Source organism: Bufo bufo, chromosome 5 (genome assembly GCF_905171765.1).
Source record: "Bufo bufo chromosome 5, aBufBuf1.1, whole genome shotgun sequence".
NCBI classification, from domain to species: Eukaryota; Metazoa; Chordata; class Amphibia; order Anura; family Bufonidae; genus Bufo; species Bufo bufo.
This window is the reverse complement of record NC_053393.1, coordinates 72278398-72302986: the sequence shown is the minus strand read 5'-3', so window position 1 is coordinate 72302986 and position 24589 is coordinate 72278398. Positions and strand designations below refer to the sequence as shown.

The 24589-nt window shown below is 42.3% G+C and overlaps 1 protein-coding gene across 1 annotated transcript in view; it reads right to left on the bottom strand.

Annotated features, from left to right (window-relative positions):
* Nucleotides 1-24589, bottom strand: part of LOC121002389 (neural-cadherin-like) — a 117264-nt gene that overhangs the window by 57725 nt on the left and 34950 nt on the right. Inside the window, exons 16-24 of the mRNA XM_040433850.1 lie at nt 18900-19043; nt 13177-13460; nt 11448-13065; nt 8364-8454; nt 6271-6455; nt 3638-3864; nt 2848-3125; nt 1977-2191; nt 1185-1312 (exon numbers count right to left, since the gene is read on the bottom strand). Of these exons, the coding sequence (XP_040289784.1) occupies nt 1185-1312; nt 1977-2191; nt 2848-3125; nt 3638-3864; nt 6271-6455; nt 8364-8454; nt 11448-13065; nt 13177-13460; nt 18900-19043 (3170 nt within the window). The remainder of the gene's footprint in view (nt 1-1184; nt 1313-1976; nt 2192-2847; nt 3126-3637; nt 3865-6270; nt 6456-8363; nt 8455-11447; nt 13066-13176; nt 13461-18899; nt 19044-24589) is intronic.

Here is a 24589-nt window from a genome sequence, read left to right as displayed (position 1 = left end):
CAAGAAGTTGTCATTGTCTGCCATGTTACAGATATGGGGATCTGCAGTCACAGATCTCTACAAGCCTGATAGCTCTCATTACACTTTTCAATCTTCCCCCTGCCTCCGTGTGCTCATACAGCAGTGAACCGTTTCCTAAATTAGTGCTGAGGCTGCTGTAATCACAGATCTTTATTAACAAGCAGGTTTTTTCTACAAACACAGAAACAGCTTCAAATTTGCGAAGACATTCACATTATTTGCTATCCCCCTCTCTTTTAGTGTCTATATAATTAATTCTCTTCATTTATGTCCTGTAGCTGACATTGGCAGGGAGGAAGTAAAGGGCTGCAGTAATACAATCTACTTCTCTGGAAAAGAATGGCAGTCTGCAATTGAATTAAGCTACCGACATGGGAACTGTGAAAAATCTGAAACTGTTGGCAAGTATGCTCACGATGATGAAGAGCAGCTAATAAAGGCTTTACACACAGTTTTGTCACAAAATGACAACTGTATTTTTTTTGTTCATTGTCTGGCTTAAATTCGATCAATCAATTAACCTATCCTCATATTGACTACTAGGAGTTATTGGGCTATAATGTGAGCAAATAGTTTTGAATTTGGCCAGTGAAGTAAATCTCCCAATTCCTGAATTCTACCAAATACTGCCCCTGGGGCAGATTTACTAGTGATATTGCACTTTGCACTGCCTAAGAATACAAATAACAGTCTTAATATTACACAAATTTACTGTTCTGGCACATGGACCTTTCTAAATTTGTATTGTAAATCTTGCACCAGATTTTTGGTATAATTTCATGCCAAAAATTTGTCAATGCACCAGAAAAAGTCTCAGTACACAAAAAAACTTAGAAGTTTATGCCACCTATAAGTTAGCACAGTTTCACTCCAAAACAAAATTTGGGTGCACACAGCTGCATTTAAACCACACCCTTTCACTGTGAAGCCACGCCCATTCTATTGAAACCACGTCCCATTGTTGGACAGGGCCTAAAATGCTTAGAAAAGAGTGTAAAACAATAATTGTGATGCAAAGCATGCATGCAAATTTTTTGCCACAAAATGCGCCAAAAAACTGGCATATTTTCATATCGATTCGATTGTAAGTAGTGTTTCATGTATAAAGTTATAAAAGGCAAGCACTGTATATAAAAGTGGGAGAATTTTGATTTTTTTCATACCTTTCCATTGCTCAGAATCTTTAAGTTATGCCACTGGCGATCTGACACATCTCGCCTCTTGTTGAACTTCAGGAGGAGAGATCCAGAGCCATGATTAACAGCCAAGCAAGGGGATCCATTTTGAATCTCTATATGAAATAAATTGATGATTGCTTGTATTGTCTCGGGACAAAGTATAAGAACTGTCCATTATACAGTACAGAACAAAAGTTTGGACACACCTTCTCATTCAAAGGTTTTCTTTATTTTTATGACTATGAAAATTGTAGATTCACACTGAAGGCATCAAAACTATGAATTAACACATGTGGAATTATATACATAACAAACAAGTGTGAAACAACTGAAAATATGTCATATTCTAGGTTCTTCAAAGTAGCCACCTTTTGCTTTGATTACTGCTTTGCACACTCTTGGCATTCTCTTGATGAGCTTCAAGAGGTAGGGCGCCACTGCAGGGGAAATGAGGAATTACACAGTTCTCGTTTAAATCAATTAGCTATTTATGCCATGCATAAAAAAGCCAGATCCTCCAGAGCTAGAGATGTGCTTTGTAGCTGCTGTGGCTAATAGATGAGGCCACCCAGCTTTCCATATATTACGGGTGGTATATACATCTACTGTTCTGTATTCACCAACTCTTCTTCTCCTACATCAGTAAGCACTTCTGCATCTAGAACTACACTCTATAGACCTCCTGAAATCGCTGCATCCAAGTAATAAAATAAGTCACGAGGCAAGTGATGATACAAATATCTCAAAAGGCTGATGATCATGTATTAACATTCTCACCTACAGCAATGAAATCTTCTGACTCCCCGTGGTTCTTGGATGCCATAGGACCATTGTAGAGAAGAAGTCCATCAGTTTCTTCAGTGATGAAATCCAGGGATATATGACTTTCAAAGCAGAGGGTTATTGGAGGGAACCAGGCAAAACCTTTTCCTGTAAATGAGTGTTTGGTTTGCTGACATTCGGGTCCATAGTAAGCAGGGGAACATTGACACCTGTCAAACGAAAAACAAAACAGGAGTGTAACCTAAGCAGACTTCATGCTTTTCCTTTTGAATCTCAGTTTTGGAAACCCTTGGAGCCTGTCATTTGATTAAGCTATATAGAATATAAGAGTCACCCCCTTCCCCACCAAGAGGCTAACAGACTTGGATATGAAGAGAAATGACAGAGAGACTACTCTTTCGGTCATCACTTGCTTTGATTCAAAGTTCTCCTCAAGGTGGCAAAAAATTAAAAGACCTCAGTCCCATCCACCAGGACGCTGATCATCATACAATTAAAAACATACATGCAACAATAGAAATTATTTTACATTTCTTGTATGCATCAATGTACGTGAATGTTATTATGTTTCTTAAGCTGAAAAAGTGCCATGATTGAAGAATTTTACCAATGAGTCAAACACCAGATCTGTTCCTGCTGTTCAGGAGCATGCAAACAATTATACAAGAGAAGGATGGAATGATCATATGGCCAGTTCCTCTCTTGCTTGCTTACAAGCAGTGTCTGCAGAGAAGAGAGTCCGGCAAAGGTTTGCACTGTCCATGTAGATACCTCAGCAGCGCCTTCTAACTCCACAGGGTGGCTAAAGAGACTATAATAAGTGCAAAACGATACAGATCTGTTTCCCTATTTGATAATACATTACCTATATCCGAGCTCTGTGTCCACACAGGTCCCCCCATTAAGACAGGGACTGGTTGTATATGAGGAGCAGGAAAGGTGCATAAGTTCTCGAGACGCACAGGAACAGCGGACCCGGGTTGCAATGGTCACTGACCCCAAGCAGACACCATCAGTTCTCGTCATTGTTGGGAGATTTTTATATATGTTTCTAATGACACAGCCAGTCTTGTGGCTGCATTGGGCATTCCTGCACTCATCTTCTCCGATGTGAGCCACTTGGACGCCCATTGCAGATTCTAACTGTGGAGAATATGGACTCTGTTAAACCAATCTATATACATGGAATGTATTTTTAAGGTGTATTTACATGTGCCGACCGAGCAGACAATTATCGGGAAAGGACCGTTCCTTCCTGATAACTACCTTCTTGCAGGAGGAGGAAAGAGGTACATTTACATTGGCGATCCCCTCCACTGAATCGGGAGGAGCAATAGCTAATGTCATCGTTCCTCGTCATACAGATTCATTGTTACTGGGCAGCAGATTCCTGTTTACACGGCATGATCTGCTGCCCAAAAACAATGATTTAGGTGTTCACATATATGATTTCACACGATGGTTCGCTCTTTCATTGGGTGATCTGCGGCACCTTTTACAGGGGCCAATTATAGGGAACGAGCGTTCGTACTAGTATTCATTCCCGATAATTGGCCCAACAATTTCCCCAAGTAAATCCGCTTATAGTTACGGAATAAAGGCCATTGTAATCTAATATAACAGTCATGAACTAAGATACAAAGTTTACATCAGACCTTGTCACGATGTAAAGCCACCATGGCATTTAGCTTCCCAGGTTCGTAATAGGGGGGTCTGGAAATCCAAACATCTGTAGAGTTGGTTGGATCCGGAACATTCAGTACACTGAAGAGCTGGACATCATCTTCTGCAGAGGAAATTATTTTGGATAAAAGTTTCTTCAGCTGCTCATATTTACTGATCATCCCTTGTGTTTGGGCTATGAACTGTTCTGCACTGATACCTGGATTAAGAGGAACAAATTATATTAAATTGTCTCTCTTATCATATATGACTGTCTATCTATCCATCCATTTTACATAAAGATAACTTAAAACGATAATCAATATTATCTTTTTTTTAAATGACCACTAGTTGTCTGATGCATGTGTCCAAATATAGGCTACAGCTTTCTCCTCCAACCTCTCCATAAACATTATTTCAATTCAGGGAGAGAAGCAAACTCCTGACTGACACCTCTTCTGGTCATAATGGATTGGGCATATTGAAATCTAACTATCACGGCGGGGAGTGGGGGAAATCCCCCACCGTGCGGTATCAAAGGGTAAAAGGGTATCAGCCTGGCCAAAAGGAGTAATAAGGGAGCAGGTCACCTCCTACAACATCCCTAATCCTCTCCCTGACTCCTCCCCGTATGAGCGGACCCCGATGGTAGGACGACTCATACTCAGGATACCTAAAGACCCTAAGTCGCCCTGGAAATCCCTCACCAAGGAGCAGGGAAGAGACGACCTGTTCATCCCAGTAATGGAGAAACAGGAGTCTCTATCAGAGGCCAGGCTGCAAGGAGAGGGGAACACATACAGCTATAGAGATGGCAGGTAAGTGAGACCAGTAACACACTTACCTGCCACAGACACACTGACTGGAACCCGTGCACAAGTGCTGGTGTCCACACCAACATTAAAAGGACACAGCACACACCACAACCACACAGGAACCCAGGAGACCCATAGCTGCAATAAACGTGAGACACCATAAGAACATCAATGACCACTAGGGTGGCCCTCACTGGACAGATGGACTAAGACCAGGAGGATAGCTCCAGCATACACCATGGCTGGAGTACCCCTCAGCTTCAGGCATCCAGCAGAGGCTAAATAGCCCAAGCAACCACACCCACACACACATAAACCCAGTGTTAACAAAACACTAGGAAGGGAGTTAACCCTTCCAACACCAGACAAGGGAAGAAAGCCACTTAAAGGGGAAGTGCACACACAAGCATAGAAAGCTACACATTGCCGCAGGCAACAACATGCGTGGCAACCATGTCACGGCAATCACCCAGAAGGCCGAGACACCGCCACTGCATGCTCACACAGCAACACATTGCCGCGGGCAACCGCAAGTGTAGCAACAGTGTCACAGCGCACACCATAGGCCGTGACACTAACATACCCCATTCTTGTTTCCTCTGATATCTGCCTTCAGAGGATAGAAGGAAGACCTCCATACATGTTAGATTGCTATTGGATCTCATGGACATGAATGTGTACAAACAGGTTTAAAGGCAATGTACACCTTTGGGGGCAATTTTTTTATTATTGCATTTTACTTATTTTGAGATTCAATTGGTCTTTATTAAAAATTTGGATCCTTTTTGTGTACATAGCTGAGATGCTGTAGTAGCAGCCTGTGGATTTTCAGTATTTTCCGTCATCTGGGGAGCAGACAGGCTCCTTATCTCTGCTCTCTGACATTATAAAAACTCATTATAGCTCAGTTCTTATCTTACTGATAAGAATATGGCTTAACTACATGTTTATGACCTCTTAGTAGTTTAGAGATAGGGTTCATTAGATGATGGCACAAAGTGAAAGTGAAAGTATCAGTCACACAGACAGAAAAATCGTTAACACTTTGTGACAGAATGGCTCAATATTTTTTAATAAAAGGCAATTGAAAATATGATTTTAGCCAAAAATGAGTAGAATGCAATCATAAACAAAAATTGCCTCCAAAGGTATACATAGCTTTTAACCGTATTTAGACTATCAATAGGTAGATGTTGTAGATGTTGTTGTAAAGTTAGCCAGCCAGAAGGTGTTACAAGGAAGAGAAAAATGTCTTACATGTCTAGCAGGTTGTACCAAATGTATTATTCTGCCTATCCCATTCTGATAAATTTGTCATCTGTCTAGTTTTTTCTTGTCTAAGTTACTTCTTTGTTGTAATGTATTAGTTTGTAATGTTTAATCTCTGCCTAAAATAATATAGAGAACAAACCTGCTTATGATTATCACCCTTAAATCAGTTTTAAGTGGCCGTTGCGATTTCCTTCCACAAAACACAGATATATGTAGACATCTATATGGTGCCTAGGTGCATCTGTTTTTTTTCCCCTGTACCCAGATACTTGAAAGAATGAGTCATAGATTGAAAATGAACAAGAATGGTGCATGTTGTGGGTTTCTCTGCTTGGACCAATGGTCCATGCAGAAAAACTGATGTGTGAATTGCACCATTTATTTTAATGGGTCCATGTCTGTGCGGGTCCATGTGCTATGTGAGTGCAGCCCGCATAGAACATGGATGGAAGAGACTGTTGTCTGAATCAGGCCTTAAGGTGATCATGGGTACTCCCATTTACATGATGTCTGTGTTATAGGACTACAAGTGAACTTACCTTTTATTCTTATAGCAATAGCATTGTTGGCATCTTCTTCAGTTATGGCAATGAGTGCTACCTTGACAATGGAGACCACGTCCGGCCAAACTCCGTCTGTTACTCTTACCCTGACTTTATAAACACCTGGAATGGCCCCTACTCGTATGGTCAGCAAACCAGAAGAATCATGGACAGAAAAGATCCTGTCAGGTTAAAAGTGAAAAACTTTAACATTAAGAGAACATCATTTCCCAGCCATAGAAAATATGAGAAAATACTGAAAGGAAGGTTAAGGGGGTCATCCAGGTACAGATAATGATAACCTATACTCAGGATATGTCATCGTCACATTGGTGGGGGTCCAAGTCCTGGCATCCCCGCCAATCAGCCGTTACAGGGAGCCATCACGCTCAACGGAGCCCGGCATCTCTCCAGGCACAACACGGTACATAGTATAGTGGCTATGCTTGGTATTACAGCTCAGCCCCTTTCACTTCAATGGGGCTGAGCTGCAACTAAGCCATGTGACCGATGTACTGTGACATCACATGGCCTAGGAAGAGGCCCTGGTGCTAATGGAGTGTCGGTCTCTTCTAACAGCTTATCGGCGGGGTTCCCAGATGTCAAACCCCCGTAATCTGATATTGATGACCTATCCTGAGGATAACCCCTTTATCCCTTTCATGACGCTGCGATTTTCTGTTTTTTTATTTTTCGTTCTCTGCCTTCCCAGAGCCATAACTTTTTTATTTTTTCATTCACATTATAGTATGAGGACTTGTTTTTTTGCGGGACAAGTTGTACTTTTTTAATGCCACTAATATTGCTTAGGATGTAGTGGGAAGTGGGAAAAAAATTCAAATGAGGTGGAACTGAAAAAAACGCAATTCCGCCACAGTTTTTTTATTTTTATGGCGTTCGTTATGCAGTAAAAATGACTTGTGCTCTTCATTCTCCAGGTCAGTAGGAATCCGGCGATACCACATATGTATAGTTTTCAGTGGTGTACCTCTAATAGAGGCAAACCATGCAGCTGCTATGGGCCCTGTGGAGGAAGGGGGCCCGACCCTGCAGGAAAGCCCCGCCCCCAATTACACTTGTATATTTAGCTGTGAAAACCTAGCTAGCTGTGCAGAAGTACCTGTGATGATGTCATGAGCATGTGATTAGGGCAGCCATACAGAGTACAGAGTCAGTAGTTTTACAGCTGAAGGACCTGTGATGATGTCATCGTCATGTGACCAGGGCAGGGAGATGAAGCTCAGCCATCGAGAGGAAAATGTAGTGAAACTACATGGGGAGGAGCTTCTGTGTGTGTCTGGAGGACAGGTGAGTGGTGTCCTGGGATAGCCCATAACATCCTAATACTGGGAGTTGTAGTTTTGTCCTACTGTATCCCCCTCCATGTAATGTTCACTGATGCCCTACAACAACAGTCTGGGCATGCTAGGAGTTGTAGTTCTCTCTTCTTATACCCTCTCCCTGTAATGTCAACTTGTGTTCCATAATAATATTTGCTGTTCTGCTCTGTCATAGAAGCACAACGAAAATCACGGTAGTGCCAGATCTGGCGCATCCGGACCTGGGGGTCCAATTCAGATTCTTGCTATGTAGCCCAATGATTATTATGTACACCCCTGATTATTCTTGTTTTTAATACTGAAAAAAAATTAAAACCTTTGAAAAGAGTATTTTTTTCTTTTCATCGCCATTAGGGATGAGCAAATTGACTTTGAATGAAACATCTGAAGTTGATGCGCAGAATACTGCACATAGAGAGCTCTCCGTACAGTATTAGAATGCATTTCCTCCTATGAGCCGAAGTTACTACTTTGCAAAGTCTCGCAAGACTTCGGGTAATAACTTCATAAATTAATTTCTACTGTAAAAAACCTTTTACCGAACTCGGGTTTGTACGGTATTGTATTCTAACGAAGTTTTATGCGCATCAACTTCAGATGTTTCATTCAAAGTCGATTTGCTCATCCCTAATCACCATACTAGTGACACCAATTGTTTGGGAACAGAACCAAAATCTGTAAAGTGTTGGCTGCTGCCAAGTAATGTTGGTAAAGGTCCTCTTTTAGATTACTTTTGCAATTTGTAATTACCTTGATTTAGTTTCCATATAATACATTTTGTGCTCCCAGTCATCAAGGTCTGGTGCTGGAACCTTTCCAAGGATGATTGTTGGTAGTATTCCTGTTATAAAAGACAACATACAATAAACTCTGGTCATAATATCTGAGACTGGTTAATTTTAACTCCTTAATGTCAATCATCTGAAAAAAGAGGGAAATAATATCTAATTATGTTGGCCATTTTTGCAAAAGTGACAAGGTAAGGCGTGTGGCTATATTACTGCTTCGCTAGTGGTGGAACAAGCCCATAATTTCTGCCCGTCACCAGGATTACATCACTGTTAATTTGCCCCCATTGTTGGATAGGAGTGCATGGAAGGTTGTTACCACTTTTCCTGGTAGAGCCAACCCTGTCAAAATGGTCTTAGTGCTACAATTCCTGTATGTTTTACATAACAGCCCTGTTTGGATCCTTATGTGTTATGTTTTTTGTTTTTTATAAAATACAGAGTTAATTCCGTAATTTATCTGGAACAGACAGCACTTAAAGGGCTTCTGTCACCCCCCAAAAGTCATTTTTCATTTTTGGGCTAATTAAAATCCTTATAGTGTGATTATTCAATATATAGTGCTCTTACCCTTATCTGTTGTCTAGTTTCTTTAAAAACCGCACTTTTATAAAATGTTAATTACCTGGCTACCAGCAAGTAGGGTGGTTACTTGCTGGTAGCCGGCGCAGCCTTCTTTCCAAAAAACGCCCCCTCTTCTTATTGATTGACAGGGCCAGCGAGCGCTCTCCTCCTCTGGCTGGCCCTGTCTGCGTTCTAAATCTCGCGCCTGCGCCGTACCGGTCTTCAGACGGCGCAGGCGCACTGATAGGACGCTCGCTCGGCCGCTCTCCTTCCTCAGTGCGCCTGCGCCGATGACGTCACATCTACACCAGGCGCAGGCGCGCTGAGGAAGGAGCGGCCGAGCGAGCGTCCTCCTATCAGTGCGCCTGTGCCGAGTGAAGACCGGTACGGCGCAGGTGCGAGATTTAGAACGCAGACAGAGCCAGCCAGAGGAGGAGAGCGCTCGCTGGCCCTGTCAATCAACAAGAGGAGGGGGCGTTTTTTTGAAAGGAGGATGCGGAGGCTACCAGCAAGTAACCACCCTACTTGCTGGTAGCCAGGTAATTAACATATTATAAAAGTGCGGTTTTTAAAGAAACTAGACAACAGATAAGGGTAAGAGCACTATATATTGAATAATCGCACTATAAGGATTTTAATTAGGCCAAAAATGAAAAATGACTTTTGGGGGGTGACAGAAGCCCTTTAAGAATTTGGTTGAAAACCTTGCAGAAAGGTAAAGATAATGGAGGACTAGGAGTACCTAACCTATTTCTGTACATTCTGGCTGCTCAGGCCCAACAGCTTGAAAGTTGGTGTAGCCTAGAGCCTTTGGGATTGGTGGGCAGGTAAGTGTCCTATTTAGCTGGAGGCAGACTTCCCGCATATGGAGGCCCCCAGCGAATATTCTTACTATATCAATTTTTTAAGGTTTGGCAAAAAAATGTAAGAACTGACTAATGTAATGGGTTGCACAGCCCTTAAGTCCCTCTGGAATAATCCCAAACTGTCTGAAGTGCCCAGGTTACAGGGTTTTTATTTATGGAAAAGGAAGGGCAACTATTGGTTAACCCAACTGTTCTCTGTGGAGCAAAAGGTTTGACCAGTTAAGGGTGGAGTTTGAGCTCCTAAACTCCTTATTTTATCAGTAGCTACAACTTTGAAGGTTCAGGGTCATTCGTTAGATCTAGCTATACACAAGTCTCTGATTATGGGTCAGTTATCTCCTTTTTCTATCAGTATTTGCTCTCTTTTAAAAATCAGCAGTTCCCATAAATAGTTCAGGCAAAATGGACATGTGATGTTGGTACCCTAACAGATGAGCAATGGTCTGAGGTTTTGTCGGTTACCCCTTCTTTGTGAACCTCAACTTTTTTGGATTCACAGAGGTTATGAGATTCCAGTGTTCCTTGATAATATTGGAGTCAGGAATAGTTTTAACTGTTCCCAATGTGATTTCAAGGGGGATTTGTATCAGTATTCATCGTCTATTATATTAGATGAGAAAACTAATAGCAAAATATTGGATTCAACTGGTAGTTACTACTAGGGAATATAGTGATTAGACTGGAAAAAGGGGTCTATAAAAACACGTAGAATGGAGGCGGATTTTGAGTCTGTCTGGGGGCCGTAGATTGATACCCCTGGTCAATCTTCACATTAGCTGTATAGAAACCCTCTGAGTGTTATTTTGTAGGTGTTGTACATGTTTATCTGTTGATATGAAGGTCTATAGATATACTGTATGCCCCATAGAGTAGTGTTTGAATGTATCTAAACTATTATTCTGGGCACTATTTTTACTGATTTATGACTGTTGGGAAAGTACTAGTGGAGGAAGGGGGGTCCACCTTTTTGGGAATATTGCGTTTCCGCACTGCAGGGACTCCACAGTCTTGTTAACTGGTGTGTACTTAACTGTTCTGCTGGTAATATATTCCTGCCGGGGGTTGATTGGTTTGCTATTGTTTGTTTATTGTTGTATACCTATGTATAAATTTAAAAAAAAAAATTTGATTAAAAGAAGAATAGGCAGATAAGCAGAAAACTGGTCACTGGTTTGTCAGAAGCAGGGATGAAATAAGGCTGGTGGAGGCCACTAATTAAAAAAAAAATGTATGGGATGTAAACCCCACATCCTACTCCAGCCACACATACAGTAAGAAAGGTGGCTGCACATGCATGTGGCCCTATACACTAAAATCTGTTGGAGTCATGGAGACAGCTGAATTGCATTTCTGAACAACCATCAGACAGGATTGATGATGCAGGCACCCTTAATCTTTAACGGCGGAAACCCCAATTCAAGTGCCCTATGTGTCCTGCCTATAATCTAACCCTGGTCAGAAACCAATTCAAAGGTGACAGCCAATGTGACTGCACTTCCTATTGTCACTTTTGCAACAATCGCTACTGGAACAAAGCAGAAAAATAGTAATATTTGTTTGCGGAAAACTAAATAGCCAAACATTGGCTATCAAGGGGTAGTCTGATGTAATATTACCCTTGTAGGCATAGACAGTGCAATCCATGTGTCCAGAAGAATGAGGATGATCGTTTCGGTCTCCAATTACGATGGTTAAGGTATTCGTAGATGTCAAGGGAGGACTTCCACTATCAGTTATTAAGATTGGTAAATAAAAAAGTTGTTGCAACTCTCTGTCGAAGCTGCGCAGGGCAGTGATCATGGCACTTCCATTGTGGAAGTCTGTTAGTGTGAAGTCATTGTTGCCTTGAGGATCAGTCAGTAAGTAGAAGGCAAAAGGAGGACCATTTTCTGTTGTGTCATTGTCTGCAGCATATAACAGAGTTGACGTCTTGTTTATTTGCACGACATGCGGATATTCAGTATTTTCCCAAATCATGGGTCTATATTGGGTTTCAAATCCAGGAGCATTGTCATTGATATCTTCAAGGCTAAAGAAGATGGTTGCAGTTCCAGTAAGGGATGGTTCTCCCATGTCAGTGGCCAATACCACCAGCCGGTGATGGGGGGATATTTCCCTATCTAATGTCTTTGAGACCACAATATAACCATCACCAACAAGTGAGAACTGACTGTGGGGATCTGAAGAGTTCAAAATGCAGTAGGAAAACATTCCATTCAAGCCTGAATCTAGATCCATGGCTGATATCTGAACCACTGTTGTGCCAACTGGAACATCTTCTAGCATTGGTCTAATGTCATAAAAATGTGGGTAGAACACAGGGGCATGGTCATTTGAATCTTCAACATGAATAATACAGTAGGCTATATTAAAGAAGTCCATGTCTTCTACTTTGATTGTCAGATTAAATGATCTCTCGTGGGGTTTTTCATAGTCCATTCTTTTCCTAAGACGAATGATACCCCGTTTATGGATTTTATCTGTCTCTATAAAAAACTTGCGGTCATCATCTCCTCCAATAATACTGAACACCATCATTGCATTTTCTCCTTCATCATTGTCCCAGGCTTGTAGAACAGTCACTTCGCTGTTTATACCACAACTTTCCGGAACGAAGGCCGTGTAAACCTTCTGGGTAAAAACTGGTGCATGGTCATTCACATCTGATACCAGAATGGTGGCAGTGCCTGTCCCGGTTAGTCCTCCTCCATCCTTTGCTTCTACCACAATCAGGTATTTGTCCTCTTTTTCTCTATCCAAAGATCCAAGTACAGTATATATGGAGCCGGTAGATGGATGAATTGAAAATAAATTGAGGTTTATTTCATTCTTGACATTTTGGACTATTCTGTAGGTCAAAATGGAATTATTTTCAGACTTTGGATCATCCAAGTCTAATGCTATCATCTCCATGATTGTAGTATCTGCTGGGGAGTTCTCTGGGATGTAGTCCGTGAAGCAGCCATCATACATGCAGAGAAACATTGGTGGGTTGTCATTTACATCTTTGATATCAATAATCACATCAGCGAAACCTGTCAGTCCTTCGCCATTCTCATCCGTGGCAAGAACAAGAAAGCGCCAAGTAAAGCATTCCTCTCGGTCTAGCTTCTTGTGCACGTATATTTTTCCACTGAACTGGTCAATGACAAACTCACTGTTGGCCCCCTGTCCATGTAAAGTATATCGGAGAGCACTTTGATCTGCTTCTTGATCAGGATCAGTAGCTGAAACCTGCACAGAATTAAAAAGAAGGTACACATATAGAGTTTCCCAACAAAGTTTAGGTATAAAGAGACCATTGACCCCATTTCCTCCCTAAAATCTGTATAACTTTATCCTTACTTGCAGCACAAGCAGTGGGAGATCGGTCAGTTCCTCCAGAATGCTGTCATGATATTCACTCTGTGTAAAGATAGGAGGCTCGTCATTTAGGTTGATCACACTGATAACTACAGAGGTATGATTCTCCCACTTTCCATCGGATGCCACCAGACTGAGCTCAAACTGTGTATCCTGCTCGTAGTTCAGTCTCTGGGTAATAAATATGGTTCCAGTCTCTGGCTCAACATCAAATATCCCTTTGGTATTTCCACTGGTAATTTGGTATCTTAGTTTGGCATTGGCACCTACATTGAAAGCACATTATTTTAACCAAAGATCTTTTCAAAAATCCACATTACATAACAGTGTTTATAATCTTGATTCTCACAAAAATAAAAAATCAGCGACAGAGAACTTGATGGGGACCTTCAGATAATTGATGGTTAGTAGGAGATGGATGCAGAGGACGTTGGGGAACATACCTGGGCCGTCGGGTCTTAAGTCCCGGTTTGATTACACTGAGAAGGTTGGGAGCAGTACATTGGCTGTACTCAAGGATATTGCAAAGCATGTCAACAGCATGACAAATATATCGGGATGTCCTCATGCTTTTTGTTTCTGGCCTCTGCATATTATATCATTACATATCATGTATATTTTGTGATTTTATTTTACTCTGGTTTTTTTGTGATACAAAAAAAATCTAAGTAACGCCACCGCTGTACATATTTATGAGGTGGAGTGCAACCTTGTGTGCAACCTGCATATTTTTGGGTGTTTTTCCTGCATTTTGTGAATATTCTTTTTCTCCCTATAATTGTGCTGAGTGGGTGGGCAGCCCCTGTGGAGTGTAACATACTTACCTGCTGCATGGTTCCGCCTCCTTCGTTCCACTGCTGCATTCACAGTGCTGCGGTCCCCTCTTGTAAACTTTGCATGGGTGGGGGTCACATGTCTGGCAATGAAGAGCTACACCAGTCATTTCTACCTCGAGCAGCATATCACTTGGTCACATGCCACAGGGTCGGTGTCAGCACCCGGCAAAGCAGGGCAAGTGTCGGGGGCCCACTGCTCTAGGGGGGGGCCCACTCAGGTCTAGTCCCAGATTGCTGAACAGTGGGAGATCCCGAAGAGTCGGGACTCTTCCTGGCTTAGGAGTCCCTGCTCTGACTCCATATATGGAATCAGTGCTATGACCATGAAGGGGGTATCCCCAAGCATTTTTAGTATGTTTGGGGACACCCTGTGTATTTAAGTCTAATTACCCTCTCTTTCAAAAATGTTCCTGCTGGGATTTGAACTCACAACCTTCTACATTAAAGGCAAGAATCTTAACCACTGAGCTATTGAGCTCAATGCTAAGGGTCCTTTCACACTAGAGTTTTTCTTTTCCGGCATAGAGTTCTGTCACAGGGGCTCTATACCAGAAAAGAACCTATCAGGCATATCCCCATGCATTCTGAATGGAGAGTAATCTGTTCAGGATGCATCAGGATGTCTTCAGTTCAGTCATTTTGACTGATCAGGCAAAAGAGAAAAACGTAGCATGCTATGGTTTTATCTCCGCTGAAAAAAACTGAAGACTTGCCTGAATGCCGGATCCAGCATTTTTCCCCATAGGAATGTATTAGTGGCGGATTCGGCATTCGGAAAAATGTGAAAAAAGATACAAGACGGATCCGTCTGTCGACATGATAAGCGGAGAGACGGATCCGTTCTTGCAATGCATTTGTGAGACGGATCCACATCCGGACTGCGTCTCACAAATGCTTTCAGTCACATCCAGATTGGCGGATCCGGCAGGCAGTTCCGACGATGGAACTGCTTGCCGGATCACACTGCTGCAAGTGTGAAAGTAGCCTAAGCTGTGACAGAAAAACCTCATAGTAATTTCTCTTGTATTAGGTATTCCTATACAGCAGAAGTATTTTTTCTTTTTTTTGTAATTGTAAAAAAATGTATGGAACAAAATAAATGTGTAATTATTTAAAAAAAAATATATATAAAATCATACCTCTAATATATATGAATGCATAATATGTGGGAAACTACTACTGAGGTTTTTAGCCATAATATAGTTATAGCAGATTAACATGAAGCTCTATAGCCCAGTGGTTTGAGTTCGAATCCCAGTAGAATCATTTAAAAAATAGAGGCTAAATAAAACTTAAATAGACCAACCTTTTTAATTTGTGTAACTATTATTTTTTGTTAGGAAAGGTGGCAACCCTAACAGAACCCCTGATCCCCGGTGACCGCCATAACTTTTTTTTATAGTTATGTCTATGGAGATGTGTGGGGGCTCATTTGAGGGAAATCTGTCTTTTTTGACAATACTATTTTGGGGTGTGTATGACTTGATCACTTTTATTCAATTTTCTTGGGAGATAAAGTGATGAAAAAACAGCAATACAGCCCTTTTTTTATTATTTTTTTCTGTTACATCCTTCACCATATGGGCTAACTTTTAAAAAATATTTTAATAGTATGGGTGTTTTCGCATGCGACGATGCCCATAATGTTATTCTTTTTATTTTATTTTTTATTTTGGGGAAAGTGGGGTGATTTTACTTTTTACGTTTTTTTATATTTTCAAAACTTTTTTTAACTTTTTTTATTACTTTTTATCAGATGGCAACTTATACAGAAAAATGGAAATTGCTCCATTATTCTGTATAGAAGTCACTATATCACAGTTTAGTACTGCCACCTAGTTGCCTGAACTGGGATATACTAATAATGAGCCTGGAAGCCTAGTACAGGCTGTGGCTCATTTTTAGGACAGGGTGCGTTCCCCGATCTCCGCTGGGGGAAGGCGCGTCTGAGCAGGAAGCTCGCGCTTCAGGTTTTTAACACTCTCAGATGCCGTGGTGACATTTTACAAATGCCGCAAGGGGGCCCACTGAGATTTATCACCCAAGGGCCCACATGAACCTGAAGCCGGCCCTGCGCTTGGGGGAAACATCAGCGCTAACAGCTAGTCATTTGAAACAAAAAGCAGTGATGGACTGAAGAAGCCGGAAACCAAGCAGTGAGGAGCAAGTAGCTATGCTTCTCTCCGCAGGTTTACCTGGAAGGGGAGCCAAAATTTGGTAAAAAAGCTAGAGAACCCCTTTAATATTCATTGTATAGTGGAAAATATTGCAACTTTCCATATGGCTGTCCTGCCTGGTAATGTATATGAAATTACTGTCAGACAGTATTATCTCTGTGATATAGCAATTATGACACAATTTTTCTGGAACTGATATAGCTGGCACGCTTCCATGTGGCATGCACTACTGTTTGGCAGTGCTAAGACAGATATTAACACGTTTTATTATAAGTGTACTTAAAGGGGTTGTCCCATGAAAAATATTCTACAGTTTTCAAACCAGCATCCGGGTCTGAATACTTTTGTAATTGCATGTAATAATTTTTATATAGCTACTAAGTTATTCAGTAAAATGTATCTGTATGGTGGCACTTAATTTCTTATTTCTTTGACCGGCTCACTGAGATGGCCGCACATGCTCAGTTTCATCCTTCAACTGCCTCCTGAGCTGTGATAGGGAGAGCACGGACACGCCCACTGAGCTGTGATAGGGAGAACACGGACACGCCCCCTTAGCTGCAGTAGAAAAGACACTCCCCTTGAGCTGTCAGCTTGATATAATACTAGCAGAGCAATGAATGAGGAGATCTCTGGATCCATGTGAGGTACAGGGCTGGTTCTAGCTTTGTTAGAAAGAGATTGTCATGTACTATATGATGTCTGATTTCCATTTTTTACATTAGTCATGGGATAACCCCTTTAAGGAAACATGAAAAAAGTTGTTTCTTAAAAGGGCATCTGTCAGAAGATTTGTACCTATGACACTGGCTGACCTGTTACATGTGCACTTGGCAGCTGAAGGCATCTGTGTTGGTCCCATGTTCATATGTGCCCACATTGCTAAAAAAAAATGATGTTTTAATATATGCAAATGAGCCTCTAGGAGCAACAGGGGTGTTACCATTACACCTAGAGACTCTGCTCTCTCTACAACTGCCTCACACGCTGCACTTTGATATGAAGTGTAAATGTGATTATGCCTGGCCCTGTCAATCAAAGTGCAGAGGGCGCAGCAGTTGCAGAGAGAGCAGAGCCTCTAGGTGTAACGGCAATACCCCCGTTGCTCCTAAAGACTCATTTGCACATATTAAAATATAATTTTTCTCAGCAATGAGGGCACATATGAATATGTGAATAACACAGATACCTTCAGCTGCCAAGTGCAGCCAGTCTCATAGGTACAAAACTGCTGATAGATGCCCTAAGGTAGAATATATTCTTAGAGATGTGGTCAAGGCTATCTAGGTGAGGTCTTCATTACAGCAGGTCGTAGTTTTGAAAAAATGAATGTAGACAAGTTTGAATATGTATGTATTATATATAAAGTAGGGATGCTATGGAACATATTTAAAGTTACATGAACATACGTGTGGATGAGAATCACTTGATGTTGCAACAAAAAAAAAAACATAAAAACCAAAAAGGCAAATTATATAAATAATTAAGAAGTTACCAAAAGACAAAGTTAGTCAGCACATCCTGTAAAATGAAGTAAATGCTCAGGTGCGCAACGCCATGGCCGAAACAAAACTACAAAAGTAAAAGCAAACACAATTCTACAGCACTTTGCAAACATAGACTATATGAACTAACTCTCTATTCACCATATAAAATGAATATGAGGTACTTAAAGGGAACCTGTCATCAACTTTATGCTGACCTCACTGAGGATAGAATAAAGTAGTGACAGAAATGCTGATGTCAGCGGTGTGTCCCTCATGAGCTAAAAGTAAGTGGTTGCCGAGAACCAGCATCATAATCATTGCAGCTCAGGCCTGGAAAAGAGTCAAATCTACCTGAGAAGAGTCCTGGTTATTATAATCTCCTGCTCTCTCACCATCTGCTGATGGTTGGCAGTTCTCTCCTAGAGAGAAAGGGAGAAAACTAGGTAGAAGACGGTCAGCCATCAGCAGGTGGGCAGGAGAGCAGGAATTCATGAATATCCAGGACTCTTCTCAGGTGGCCGGGACTCTTTCCCAGGCCCAGTCTGCAATGATTGTGATGTTGGTTCTTGGCAGCCACTTACTTTTAACTCTTTAATGAAAGACCGCTGAAATCAACTTACCTGTCTGTACTTTATACTGCCGTTAGTATGGACAGCATAAAGCTGATGACAGGTTCTCTTTAACAAATAGATTTTGATCAAAATTATTTGTGCCCATCTAGCACAGCAAAGTGACCTTTTCTGTATGGGAACCTACTCTGTAGGATACCTCTGTGCTAACCGGCCTCTCATTAATTCAAGGAGAACAGGCTCCACGTGTATGCTGAATCTGCGGAGTATGCTACCTCTCTCCGTGCCAGCAGATCTCAAATGAATTCAGGGAGAGCAGATTACAGCTATATATTGCATTAATTAAAAGTGGAAAAGATGGTTTAGTGAGTGCATGGCCAAAATGGAGGCAGTCACACCTCCAAATACTCTGTTTTTAAATACACTGTCCCTGAATTAATTAGAGGCTGGTTGGCACAGAGAGCGGTATCATATAGAGTAGGTTCTCATCAGAAAGAGTTCACCTTGCATAATTATGATCAAGCTATATTTGCTAAGTAGCTCACATTTATTTATATAGAGACTACAGCATTAGTTCATATATTCTATGTTTGCAGAGTGCTGTTGCATTGTGTTTGCTTTTAATTAAGAACTTACCTTCATCCTTATCAGTAGCGCTTACAGTCAGCACAACATAACCCACTTCTTTATCTTCTTCCACACTGGTCTCATATTTCTGCTGTGGGAACACTGGAGCATTGTCATTCACATCATTTATAAATATTCTGACGAAGGCTGTATCTAAGGAAAAGACAGATTGCAAGTTATTTTCACAGCTCATTGAAACATACTTCCATTTTGGCAGCCCCTGTTACTTCCCTTTCTCTTTGTTCAGATAAGTTTTACCTTGGCGTGTATTGTATGCAAATTCGATACTTGGAGGTGTGCAGGTGGCGCAGATGCCCTGCAGTTTCATGGAGTCTTCTCTTGAAGAATGCCATGTCATGATTTCAGAGCTGCTAGTGCTGATGTCACAGGCAATGGGGGTGTCAATGAACGAGTACTAGGCATGCTTATGGAGAATAATCTGCAACTCTACCAGCCTTCTGTACTACCCATATAAGTCCAGCTATGGCATTTGTTTGCATACACCACACAGCAGGATTCAACCTATCCTTCTAAACAAAGGGAAATCATAGGAAAGTAGAAGGGGCATGGTTGCAATGCTATTAAATGGATCTATCATGCCATTCAGTCCGTTTAATAGCCAAAAACGTGATGACAGGTTTCCTTGCAATGACTTGCAGATCTCATAGACCCATATTTTACTCACAATAGATCACAAAAAAAAGCTAATTTAGAACTTGATGGCAGAAACACATCTCAAAAAAGTTGGAACAGGGGCAACATAAGACTGGAAAAGTATGTGGTACTAATAAAAAAAACACTGGAGGAACAATTTGCTACTAAGTCACATGACTGGGTACGAAGAGAGGATGTTAGAAAGGCAGAGTCTCTCAAAAGCAAAGATGGTCAGAGGTTCACTAATATGTGAAACACTGTCTAAAAATTGGGAAACAATTTCAGAAAAACGTAAAATTGCGAAGACTTTGAATATCTCACCATCTGCAGTACATAATATGATAAAATGAATAAGAGAATCTGGAGAAATCCATGTGCACAAGGCCGACAGTCAATATTGGATGCTCTTGATCTATGGGCCCTCAAGTGTACAGTGTTCATTTTAGGACATGGTCAGATATCATAGTCAAGTATTGGGTCAGGTGTCAGGGTCAGGTGTCAGAGTCAGGTATCAGGGTCAGGTGTCACATTGGCATTATTTTGATACTTGACTATGATATCTGACCATGTCCTAAAATGAACACTGTACAAGTGGCATTGCATTAAAACAGGAAATCACTGCATGGGCTCCTCAGGAACACTTCCAGAAATCATTGTCCATGAACACAGTTTGCTGTGAAATCCACACATGCAAGTTAAAGCTGTAACTTTAAATGCAAAGAAAAAGCCATATGTCAACATGATCCGCTGTATTCTGTGCGAAAAGCACATTTAAAAGGGACTTAAGGCAAAATGGAAAACAAAACTGTTCTGTAATCAGATTAATCAAAATTTGAAATTGGAAACCACAGGCACCGTGTCCTGCGGACTCAAGAGGAGAGGGATCATCTAGCTTGGTATCAGCACACAGTTCAAAAGCCTGCATCTCTGATGGTATGCGGTTGCATTAGTGCCTATGCCATGGGCAGATGACACATCTGGAACGGCCCTATCAATGCTGAACAGTATACAGAGGTTTTAGAACAACATATGCTACCATTCAGACACTGTCTCTTTCACAGAAGGCCTTGTATATTTCAACAAGACAATGCTCAGCCATATACTGCATTCCATGGTTTTGCAGAAGAGTCCAGGTGCCAACTGTTCTGTCTGCAATCCAGACCTTTTACCAATAGAAAACATTTGGCGCATCAGGAAACAATAAATCCAGCAAAGAAGACCCAGGACTGTTGAGCAGCTAGAATGCTACACTAGACAAGAATGGGACACCATTCCTCTCCCAAATCTACAGCAATTGGACTCCTCACTTCCCAGATTTTTACTGACTGCTGTTAAAAAAAGATGTTACACAATGGTAGACATGGCCCTCTCCCAACTTTTTTGACATGCGTTGCTGATATTGAGTTCTAAATAAGTTAATCTTTTTCATGAAATGGTAAAATGTCTCACTTTCAACATCTGATATGTATTCTATGATCTATTGTTAGTAAAATGTGGGTCTGTGAGATCATTCTGTTTTACATTTATATACATTTAACACAGCGTCCCAACTTTTTTTTGAATTGGAGTTGTATATTCTTACTTTCTCACATAACACTGTATTCTGGAAATATGGAGTATTCCTTGCTCATTGTGCAGCGACCCAGAGGGGAGACGAGGATGTGAGGAGTGGTAGTGGCTATGATGGTGGTAATAGTACTTCACAGTTCACCGTGGCAGTCCTCACCCTGGCTTTCTCTGGGCCGTGCACAGTAAATGGAGGGCACAGCCTTTCTCTCAGGGCACACTCTGGACCTTTAGGGACTCCTGCCTGGTGTTGAATGGGATGACCTTGATATTAGGTAAATGGCTGCAAGGCAGGAGGTGATAAGCAGTGGCTGGCGGAAGAATTGTGAAGTCAATGACCAGGCCCGTTTGGGTGACACAGATCTCTTTACTGAGGATGTTGAGCGTTGCAGTACAAATAGCAGTGATTGGTACAGTCCTGAGGTACCATAGAGCTTACTTATCCCTACTGACTGTGCAGCACGCCAGACCTGCAGGGTATTGCGAAGCGAGGTCACGGTTATAGGCAATGGAGGGTTGCTCACTGTATTGGAGAACCCTGGGTAGGCATGCGGCCGTGAAGGAGAGGTAGACACAGTTCCTCTGGGGCACACTCTGTATATAGGGACCAGGCCTGATGGTGGATGAGGTGCCCTGGATGTTACAGGTATTTTTAGTGCCTGGGGCAAGGTTCCTGTTGGATTCGTGACGCCAGTGCCTGTAACAGTGGCACACCGATTTATAGTTGGAATAACTGAGGTACACAGATGGTATAGTGAACCAAACGTTGCTTTACTGAACAGTCCAACTTTGTACATACAGATGTTAACACAGTCCTTTAGATCACAGCTTTACAAGCAGGCTTTATTCCACACGATGGCAGGTAGTAATTATGCAAGATACTCAGAGGGTAAATCCACAATGCACTCAGAATCAGGTTGTACCTTTCCTCAGAAATAGCGTACACTGTCCTTTTCTAGAACTCCTGTCTGGCTTCAATCCCAAGGCCCGGATGCCTAAATGGTGGCTTATATCCTTGGTATATATATATCTTCCTCTCGTATTAAATCCTTGCTTTTCTTTCTAAAGCATCTGCCCATCAGTGTTACTTATCTTTGCTTGGAATGAGGAAGGACTGCGGGTTTCTCCCAGGAGGTTCTGTCCTGCAACTGGGGTGTCTCTACTGAGCTAATCCTAGCCTCAGGAGCTTCAGGTGGACGAAGTAACTCCTCTAGTCCCCTGGAATGAACTACCACTCCCCTGTCTGGGCCTTCCTATATATCTCTAGGGCTCTCTAGCTCCCTCTAACGTCTGGGATGTCTAACTACACCCAACTAGGCCTGACACCAGTTAAACACAGGGAAACACATATAAAAACACATTAGATGTATTAAAGACACATTAACCCCTTTTGTGCAGTGCCCACCTTTACCTAGTGGGACACTACAACTGTGTATGGGCAGCAACAATAATGGTAGTAGTACTACAGTCTCACTCCAAATACACTTTGCAATCTTTCCAAGTAACCACAGGCATGCATTTCTCTTCTCATCAACTCTTTCTGCAATTCCTGGGCTGAGGGTTGCAGATCTTAGATGTAGATGGCCAGTCCATCTCAAAGTGTGGTGGGCAATTGCCATAGGGAATTAACCTTTTCCACTGAATACAATCCACAGCCTGCATGGTTCAAGATCTTCTAAAATGTCTATTCTATTTCCCTCATGGGGATGCCACAAGTAGCTCTCTGGCAGTTTTGCAGTCTCAGGAGTAGTGTCACCTGGAGGAGTCTTCTTTCTGGGCCTACTTTTCAGGAGCTTGCACATGTAGGTCTTGTCTGTTTCTCTGCTCAGCTAAGACTCTCTTACTAACCAAGGGGCAGACCAAGTCCATCATCCTGGCAACCTAATCAGATCTGCCAGTTAGTTAACCATTTGTGTAAGAAAAAGGGGCAGTAACGTTTTAAAATCTATCTTTTATTTGGACGATTAAGAACTAAGATGGTGAGCCCCTACTAGACAAACCACATAACAATGACGAACAATGGTAAGGTCACTTTTGGTCCGGTCCATTCAGGCCCATGGGTGGGAGCCAAAGTGGAGGTGACCAAAATACATATACAATATTGAAAGGCCCTGGGTGGTGTACCCAAGGTCTACTAGTATGCCAATAGGCAGAAAAAACAGGGTGGGTCTTACCGGTAAGGATGCCCGGGTCGTATGGTCCACTGTTCAAAACAGGTGTCTTTGAACCTGGTTGCGACCGTCAGTCGGTTAGGTCTTGATGGCTGAGGGCAACAGGGAAAAATCTAACCCTGTTACTGCCCTACTTGGCCTGTTGTACCCTAACCACCTAACACGAGGTCCTGGCCCCGCAAGGGGTGGCCCCGTCCGGAACCTGACCCTAAAACATGCACCCTAGATGGCCCTGTGAAAGGAGGGAAAAGGCCAAAGAGGGGCTGTGACTATAAGGATGGTACAGTGTGTAAAGGGAAAAAAAGTCCTGAAGGACTATTGTAAGGATGTATTCATAGTCCAAAGGACAGATATGGGGATATATTCATGGTCCCAACGCGTTTCCTTAATGAATATATAACACCTTATGATAGATACAGTTCATCTACTTCTACACGACCCCCTAATTCATCAGGGGACAGGGGTCATGGAGATAGGACAAGTACCCCACTCCTGTGTCGGCTGTATGATGTTAGCGGACAGAGGGGAGGGGAAAGGAACAGAGATTATACCAGCTTGAATGGACGTATACAGTCCAAGTCAGCACAAGTATCTGTAGAAGGGAAAACATAGAGAAAAGCCCACTCAGGTACAAAGTATAACCATAATTCCAGCAGCTGGCATATTAGATGCAAGTTACTTACTGTGTCTCCCATGGAATGCGTATGGCCTATACCAAGGAGGATTGCAGGGCAGCTAGATACACTGCCTGTCTGCCGGCGTCTGTTAGCGCCAGTGGTGTGCACTCAGGGGTTTAAATGTGCAGAGGGGGCTGGCCGTGCGTCTGTTTAGGGGGCGTGGCCGCCGCGCACGCTTAGGCTTGTGTATTGCATGACGCGGTCGGCCACCTCCCATTGCACCTGCGCACTGGCAAGAAGGGGCGGCCGTTTGCGACGAAACGGAACGCCACGCCAGCCGTCCGATGGGGGCAGCGAAGGTGGGAGGAGTCACTGGTAAAAACGAAGTGACACCTACTACCAACCCTGCGCTGGTGTTGGGGATGGAAATATACATCAACCCCTATGTAGGACCTAAAGGGGGCATTTCTGGCAGGTTAACTATCAGGTCTGGACGGAGTGCCATGACACTACAAATGAGCGATAATGTTTCCAACTTATATGTGAATTTACTTAACTACACCGCTCAAATCTGGCAGTGCAATCATGACTAAGATCCGCATATATAGCAACATAGTGGAAGTAAGCAAACCCGAGGTGATGATAGCCTGAGGCGGGTATAGGGCTATACTGGTCATCTCAAACCAGGTCC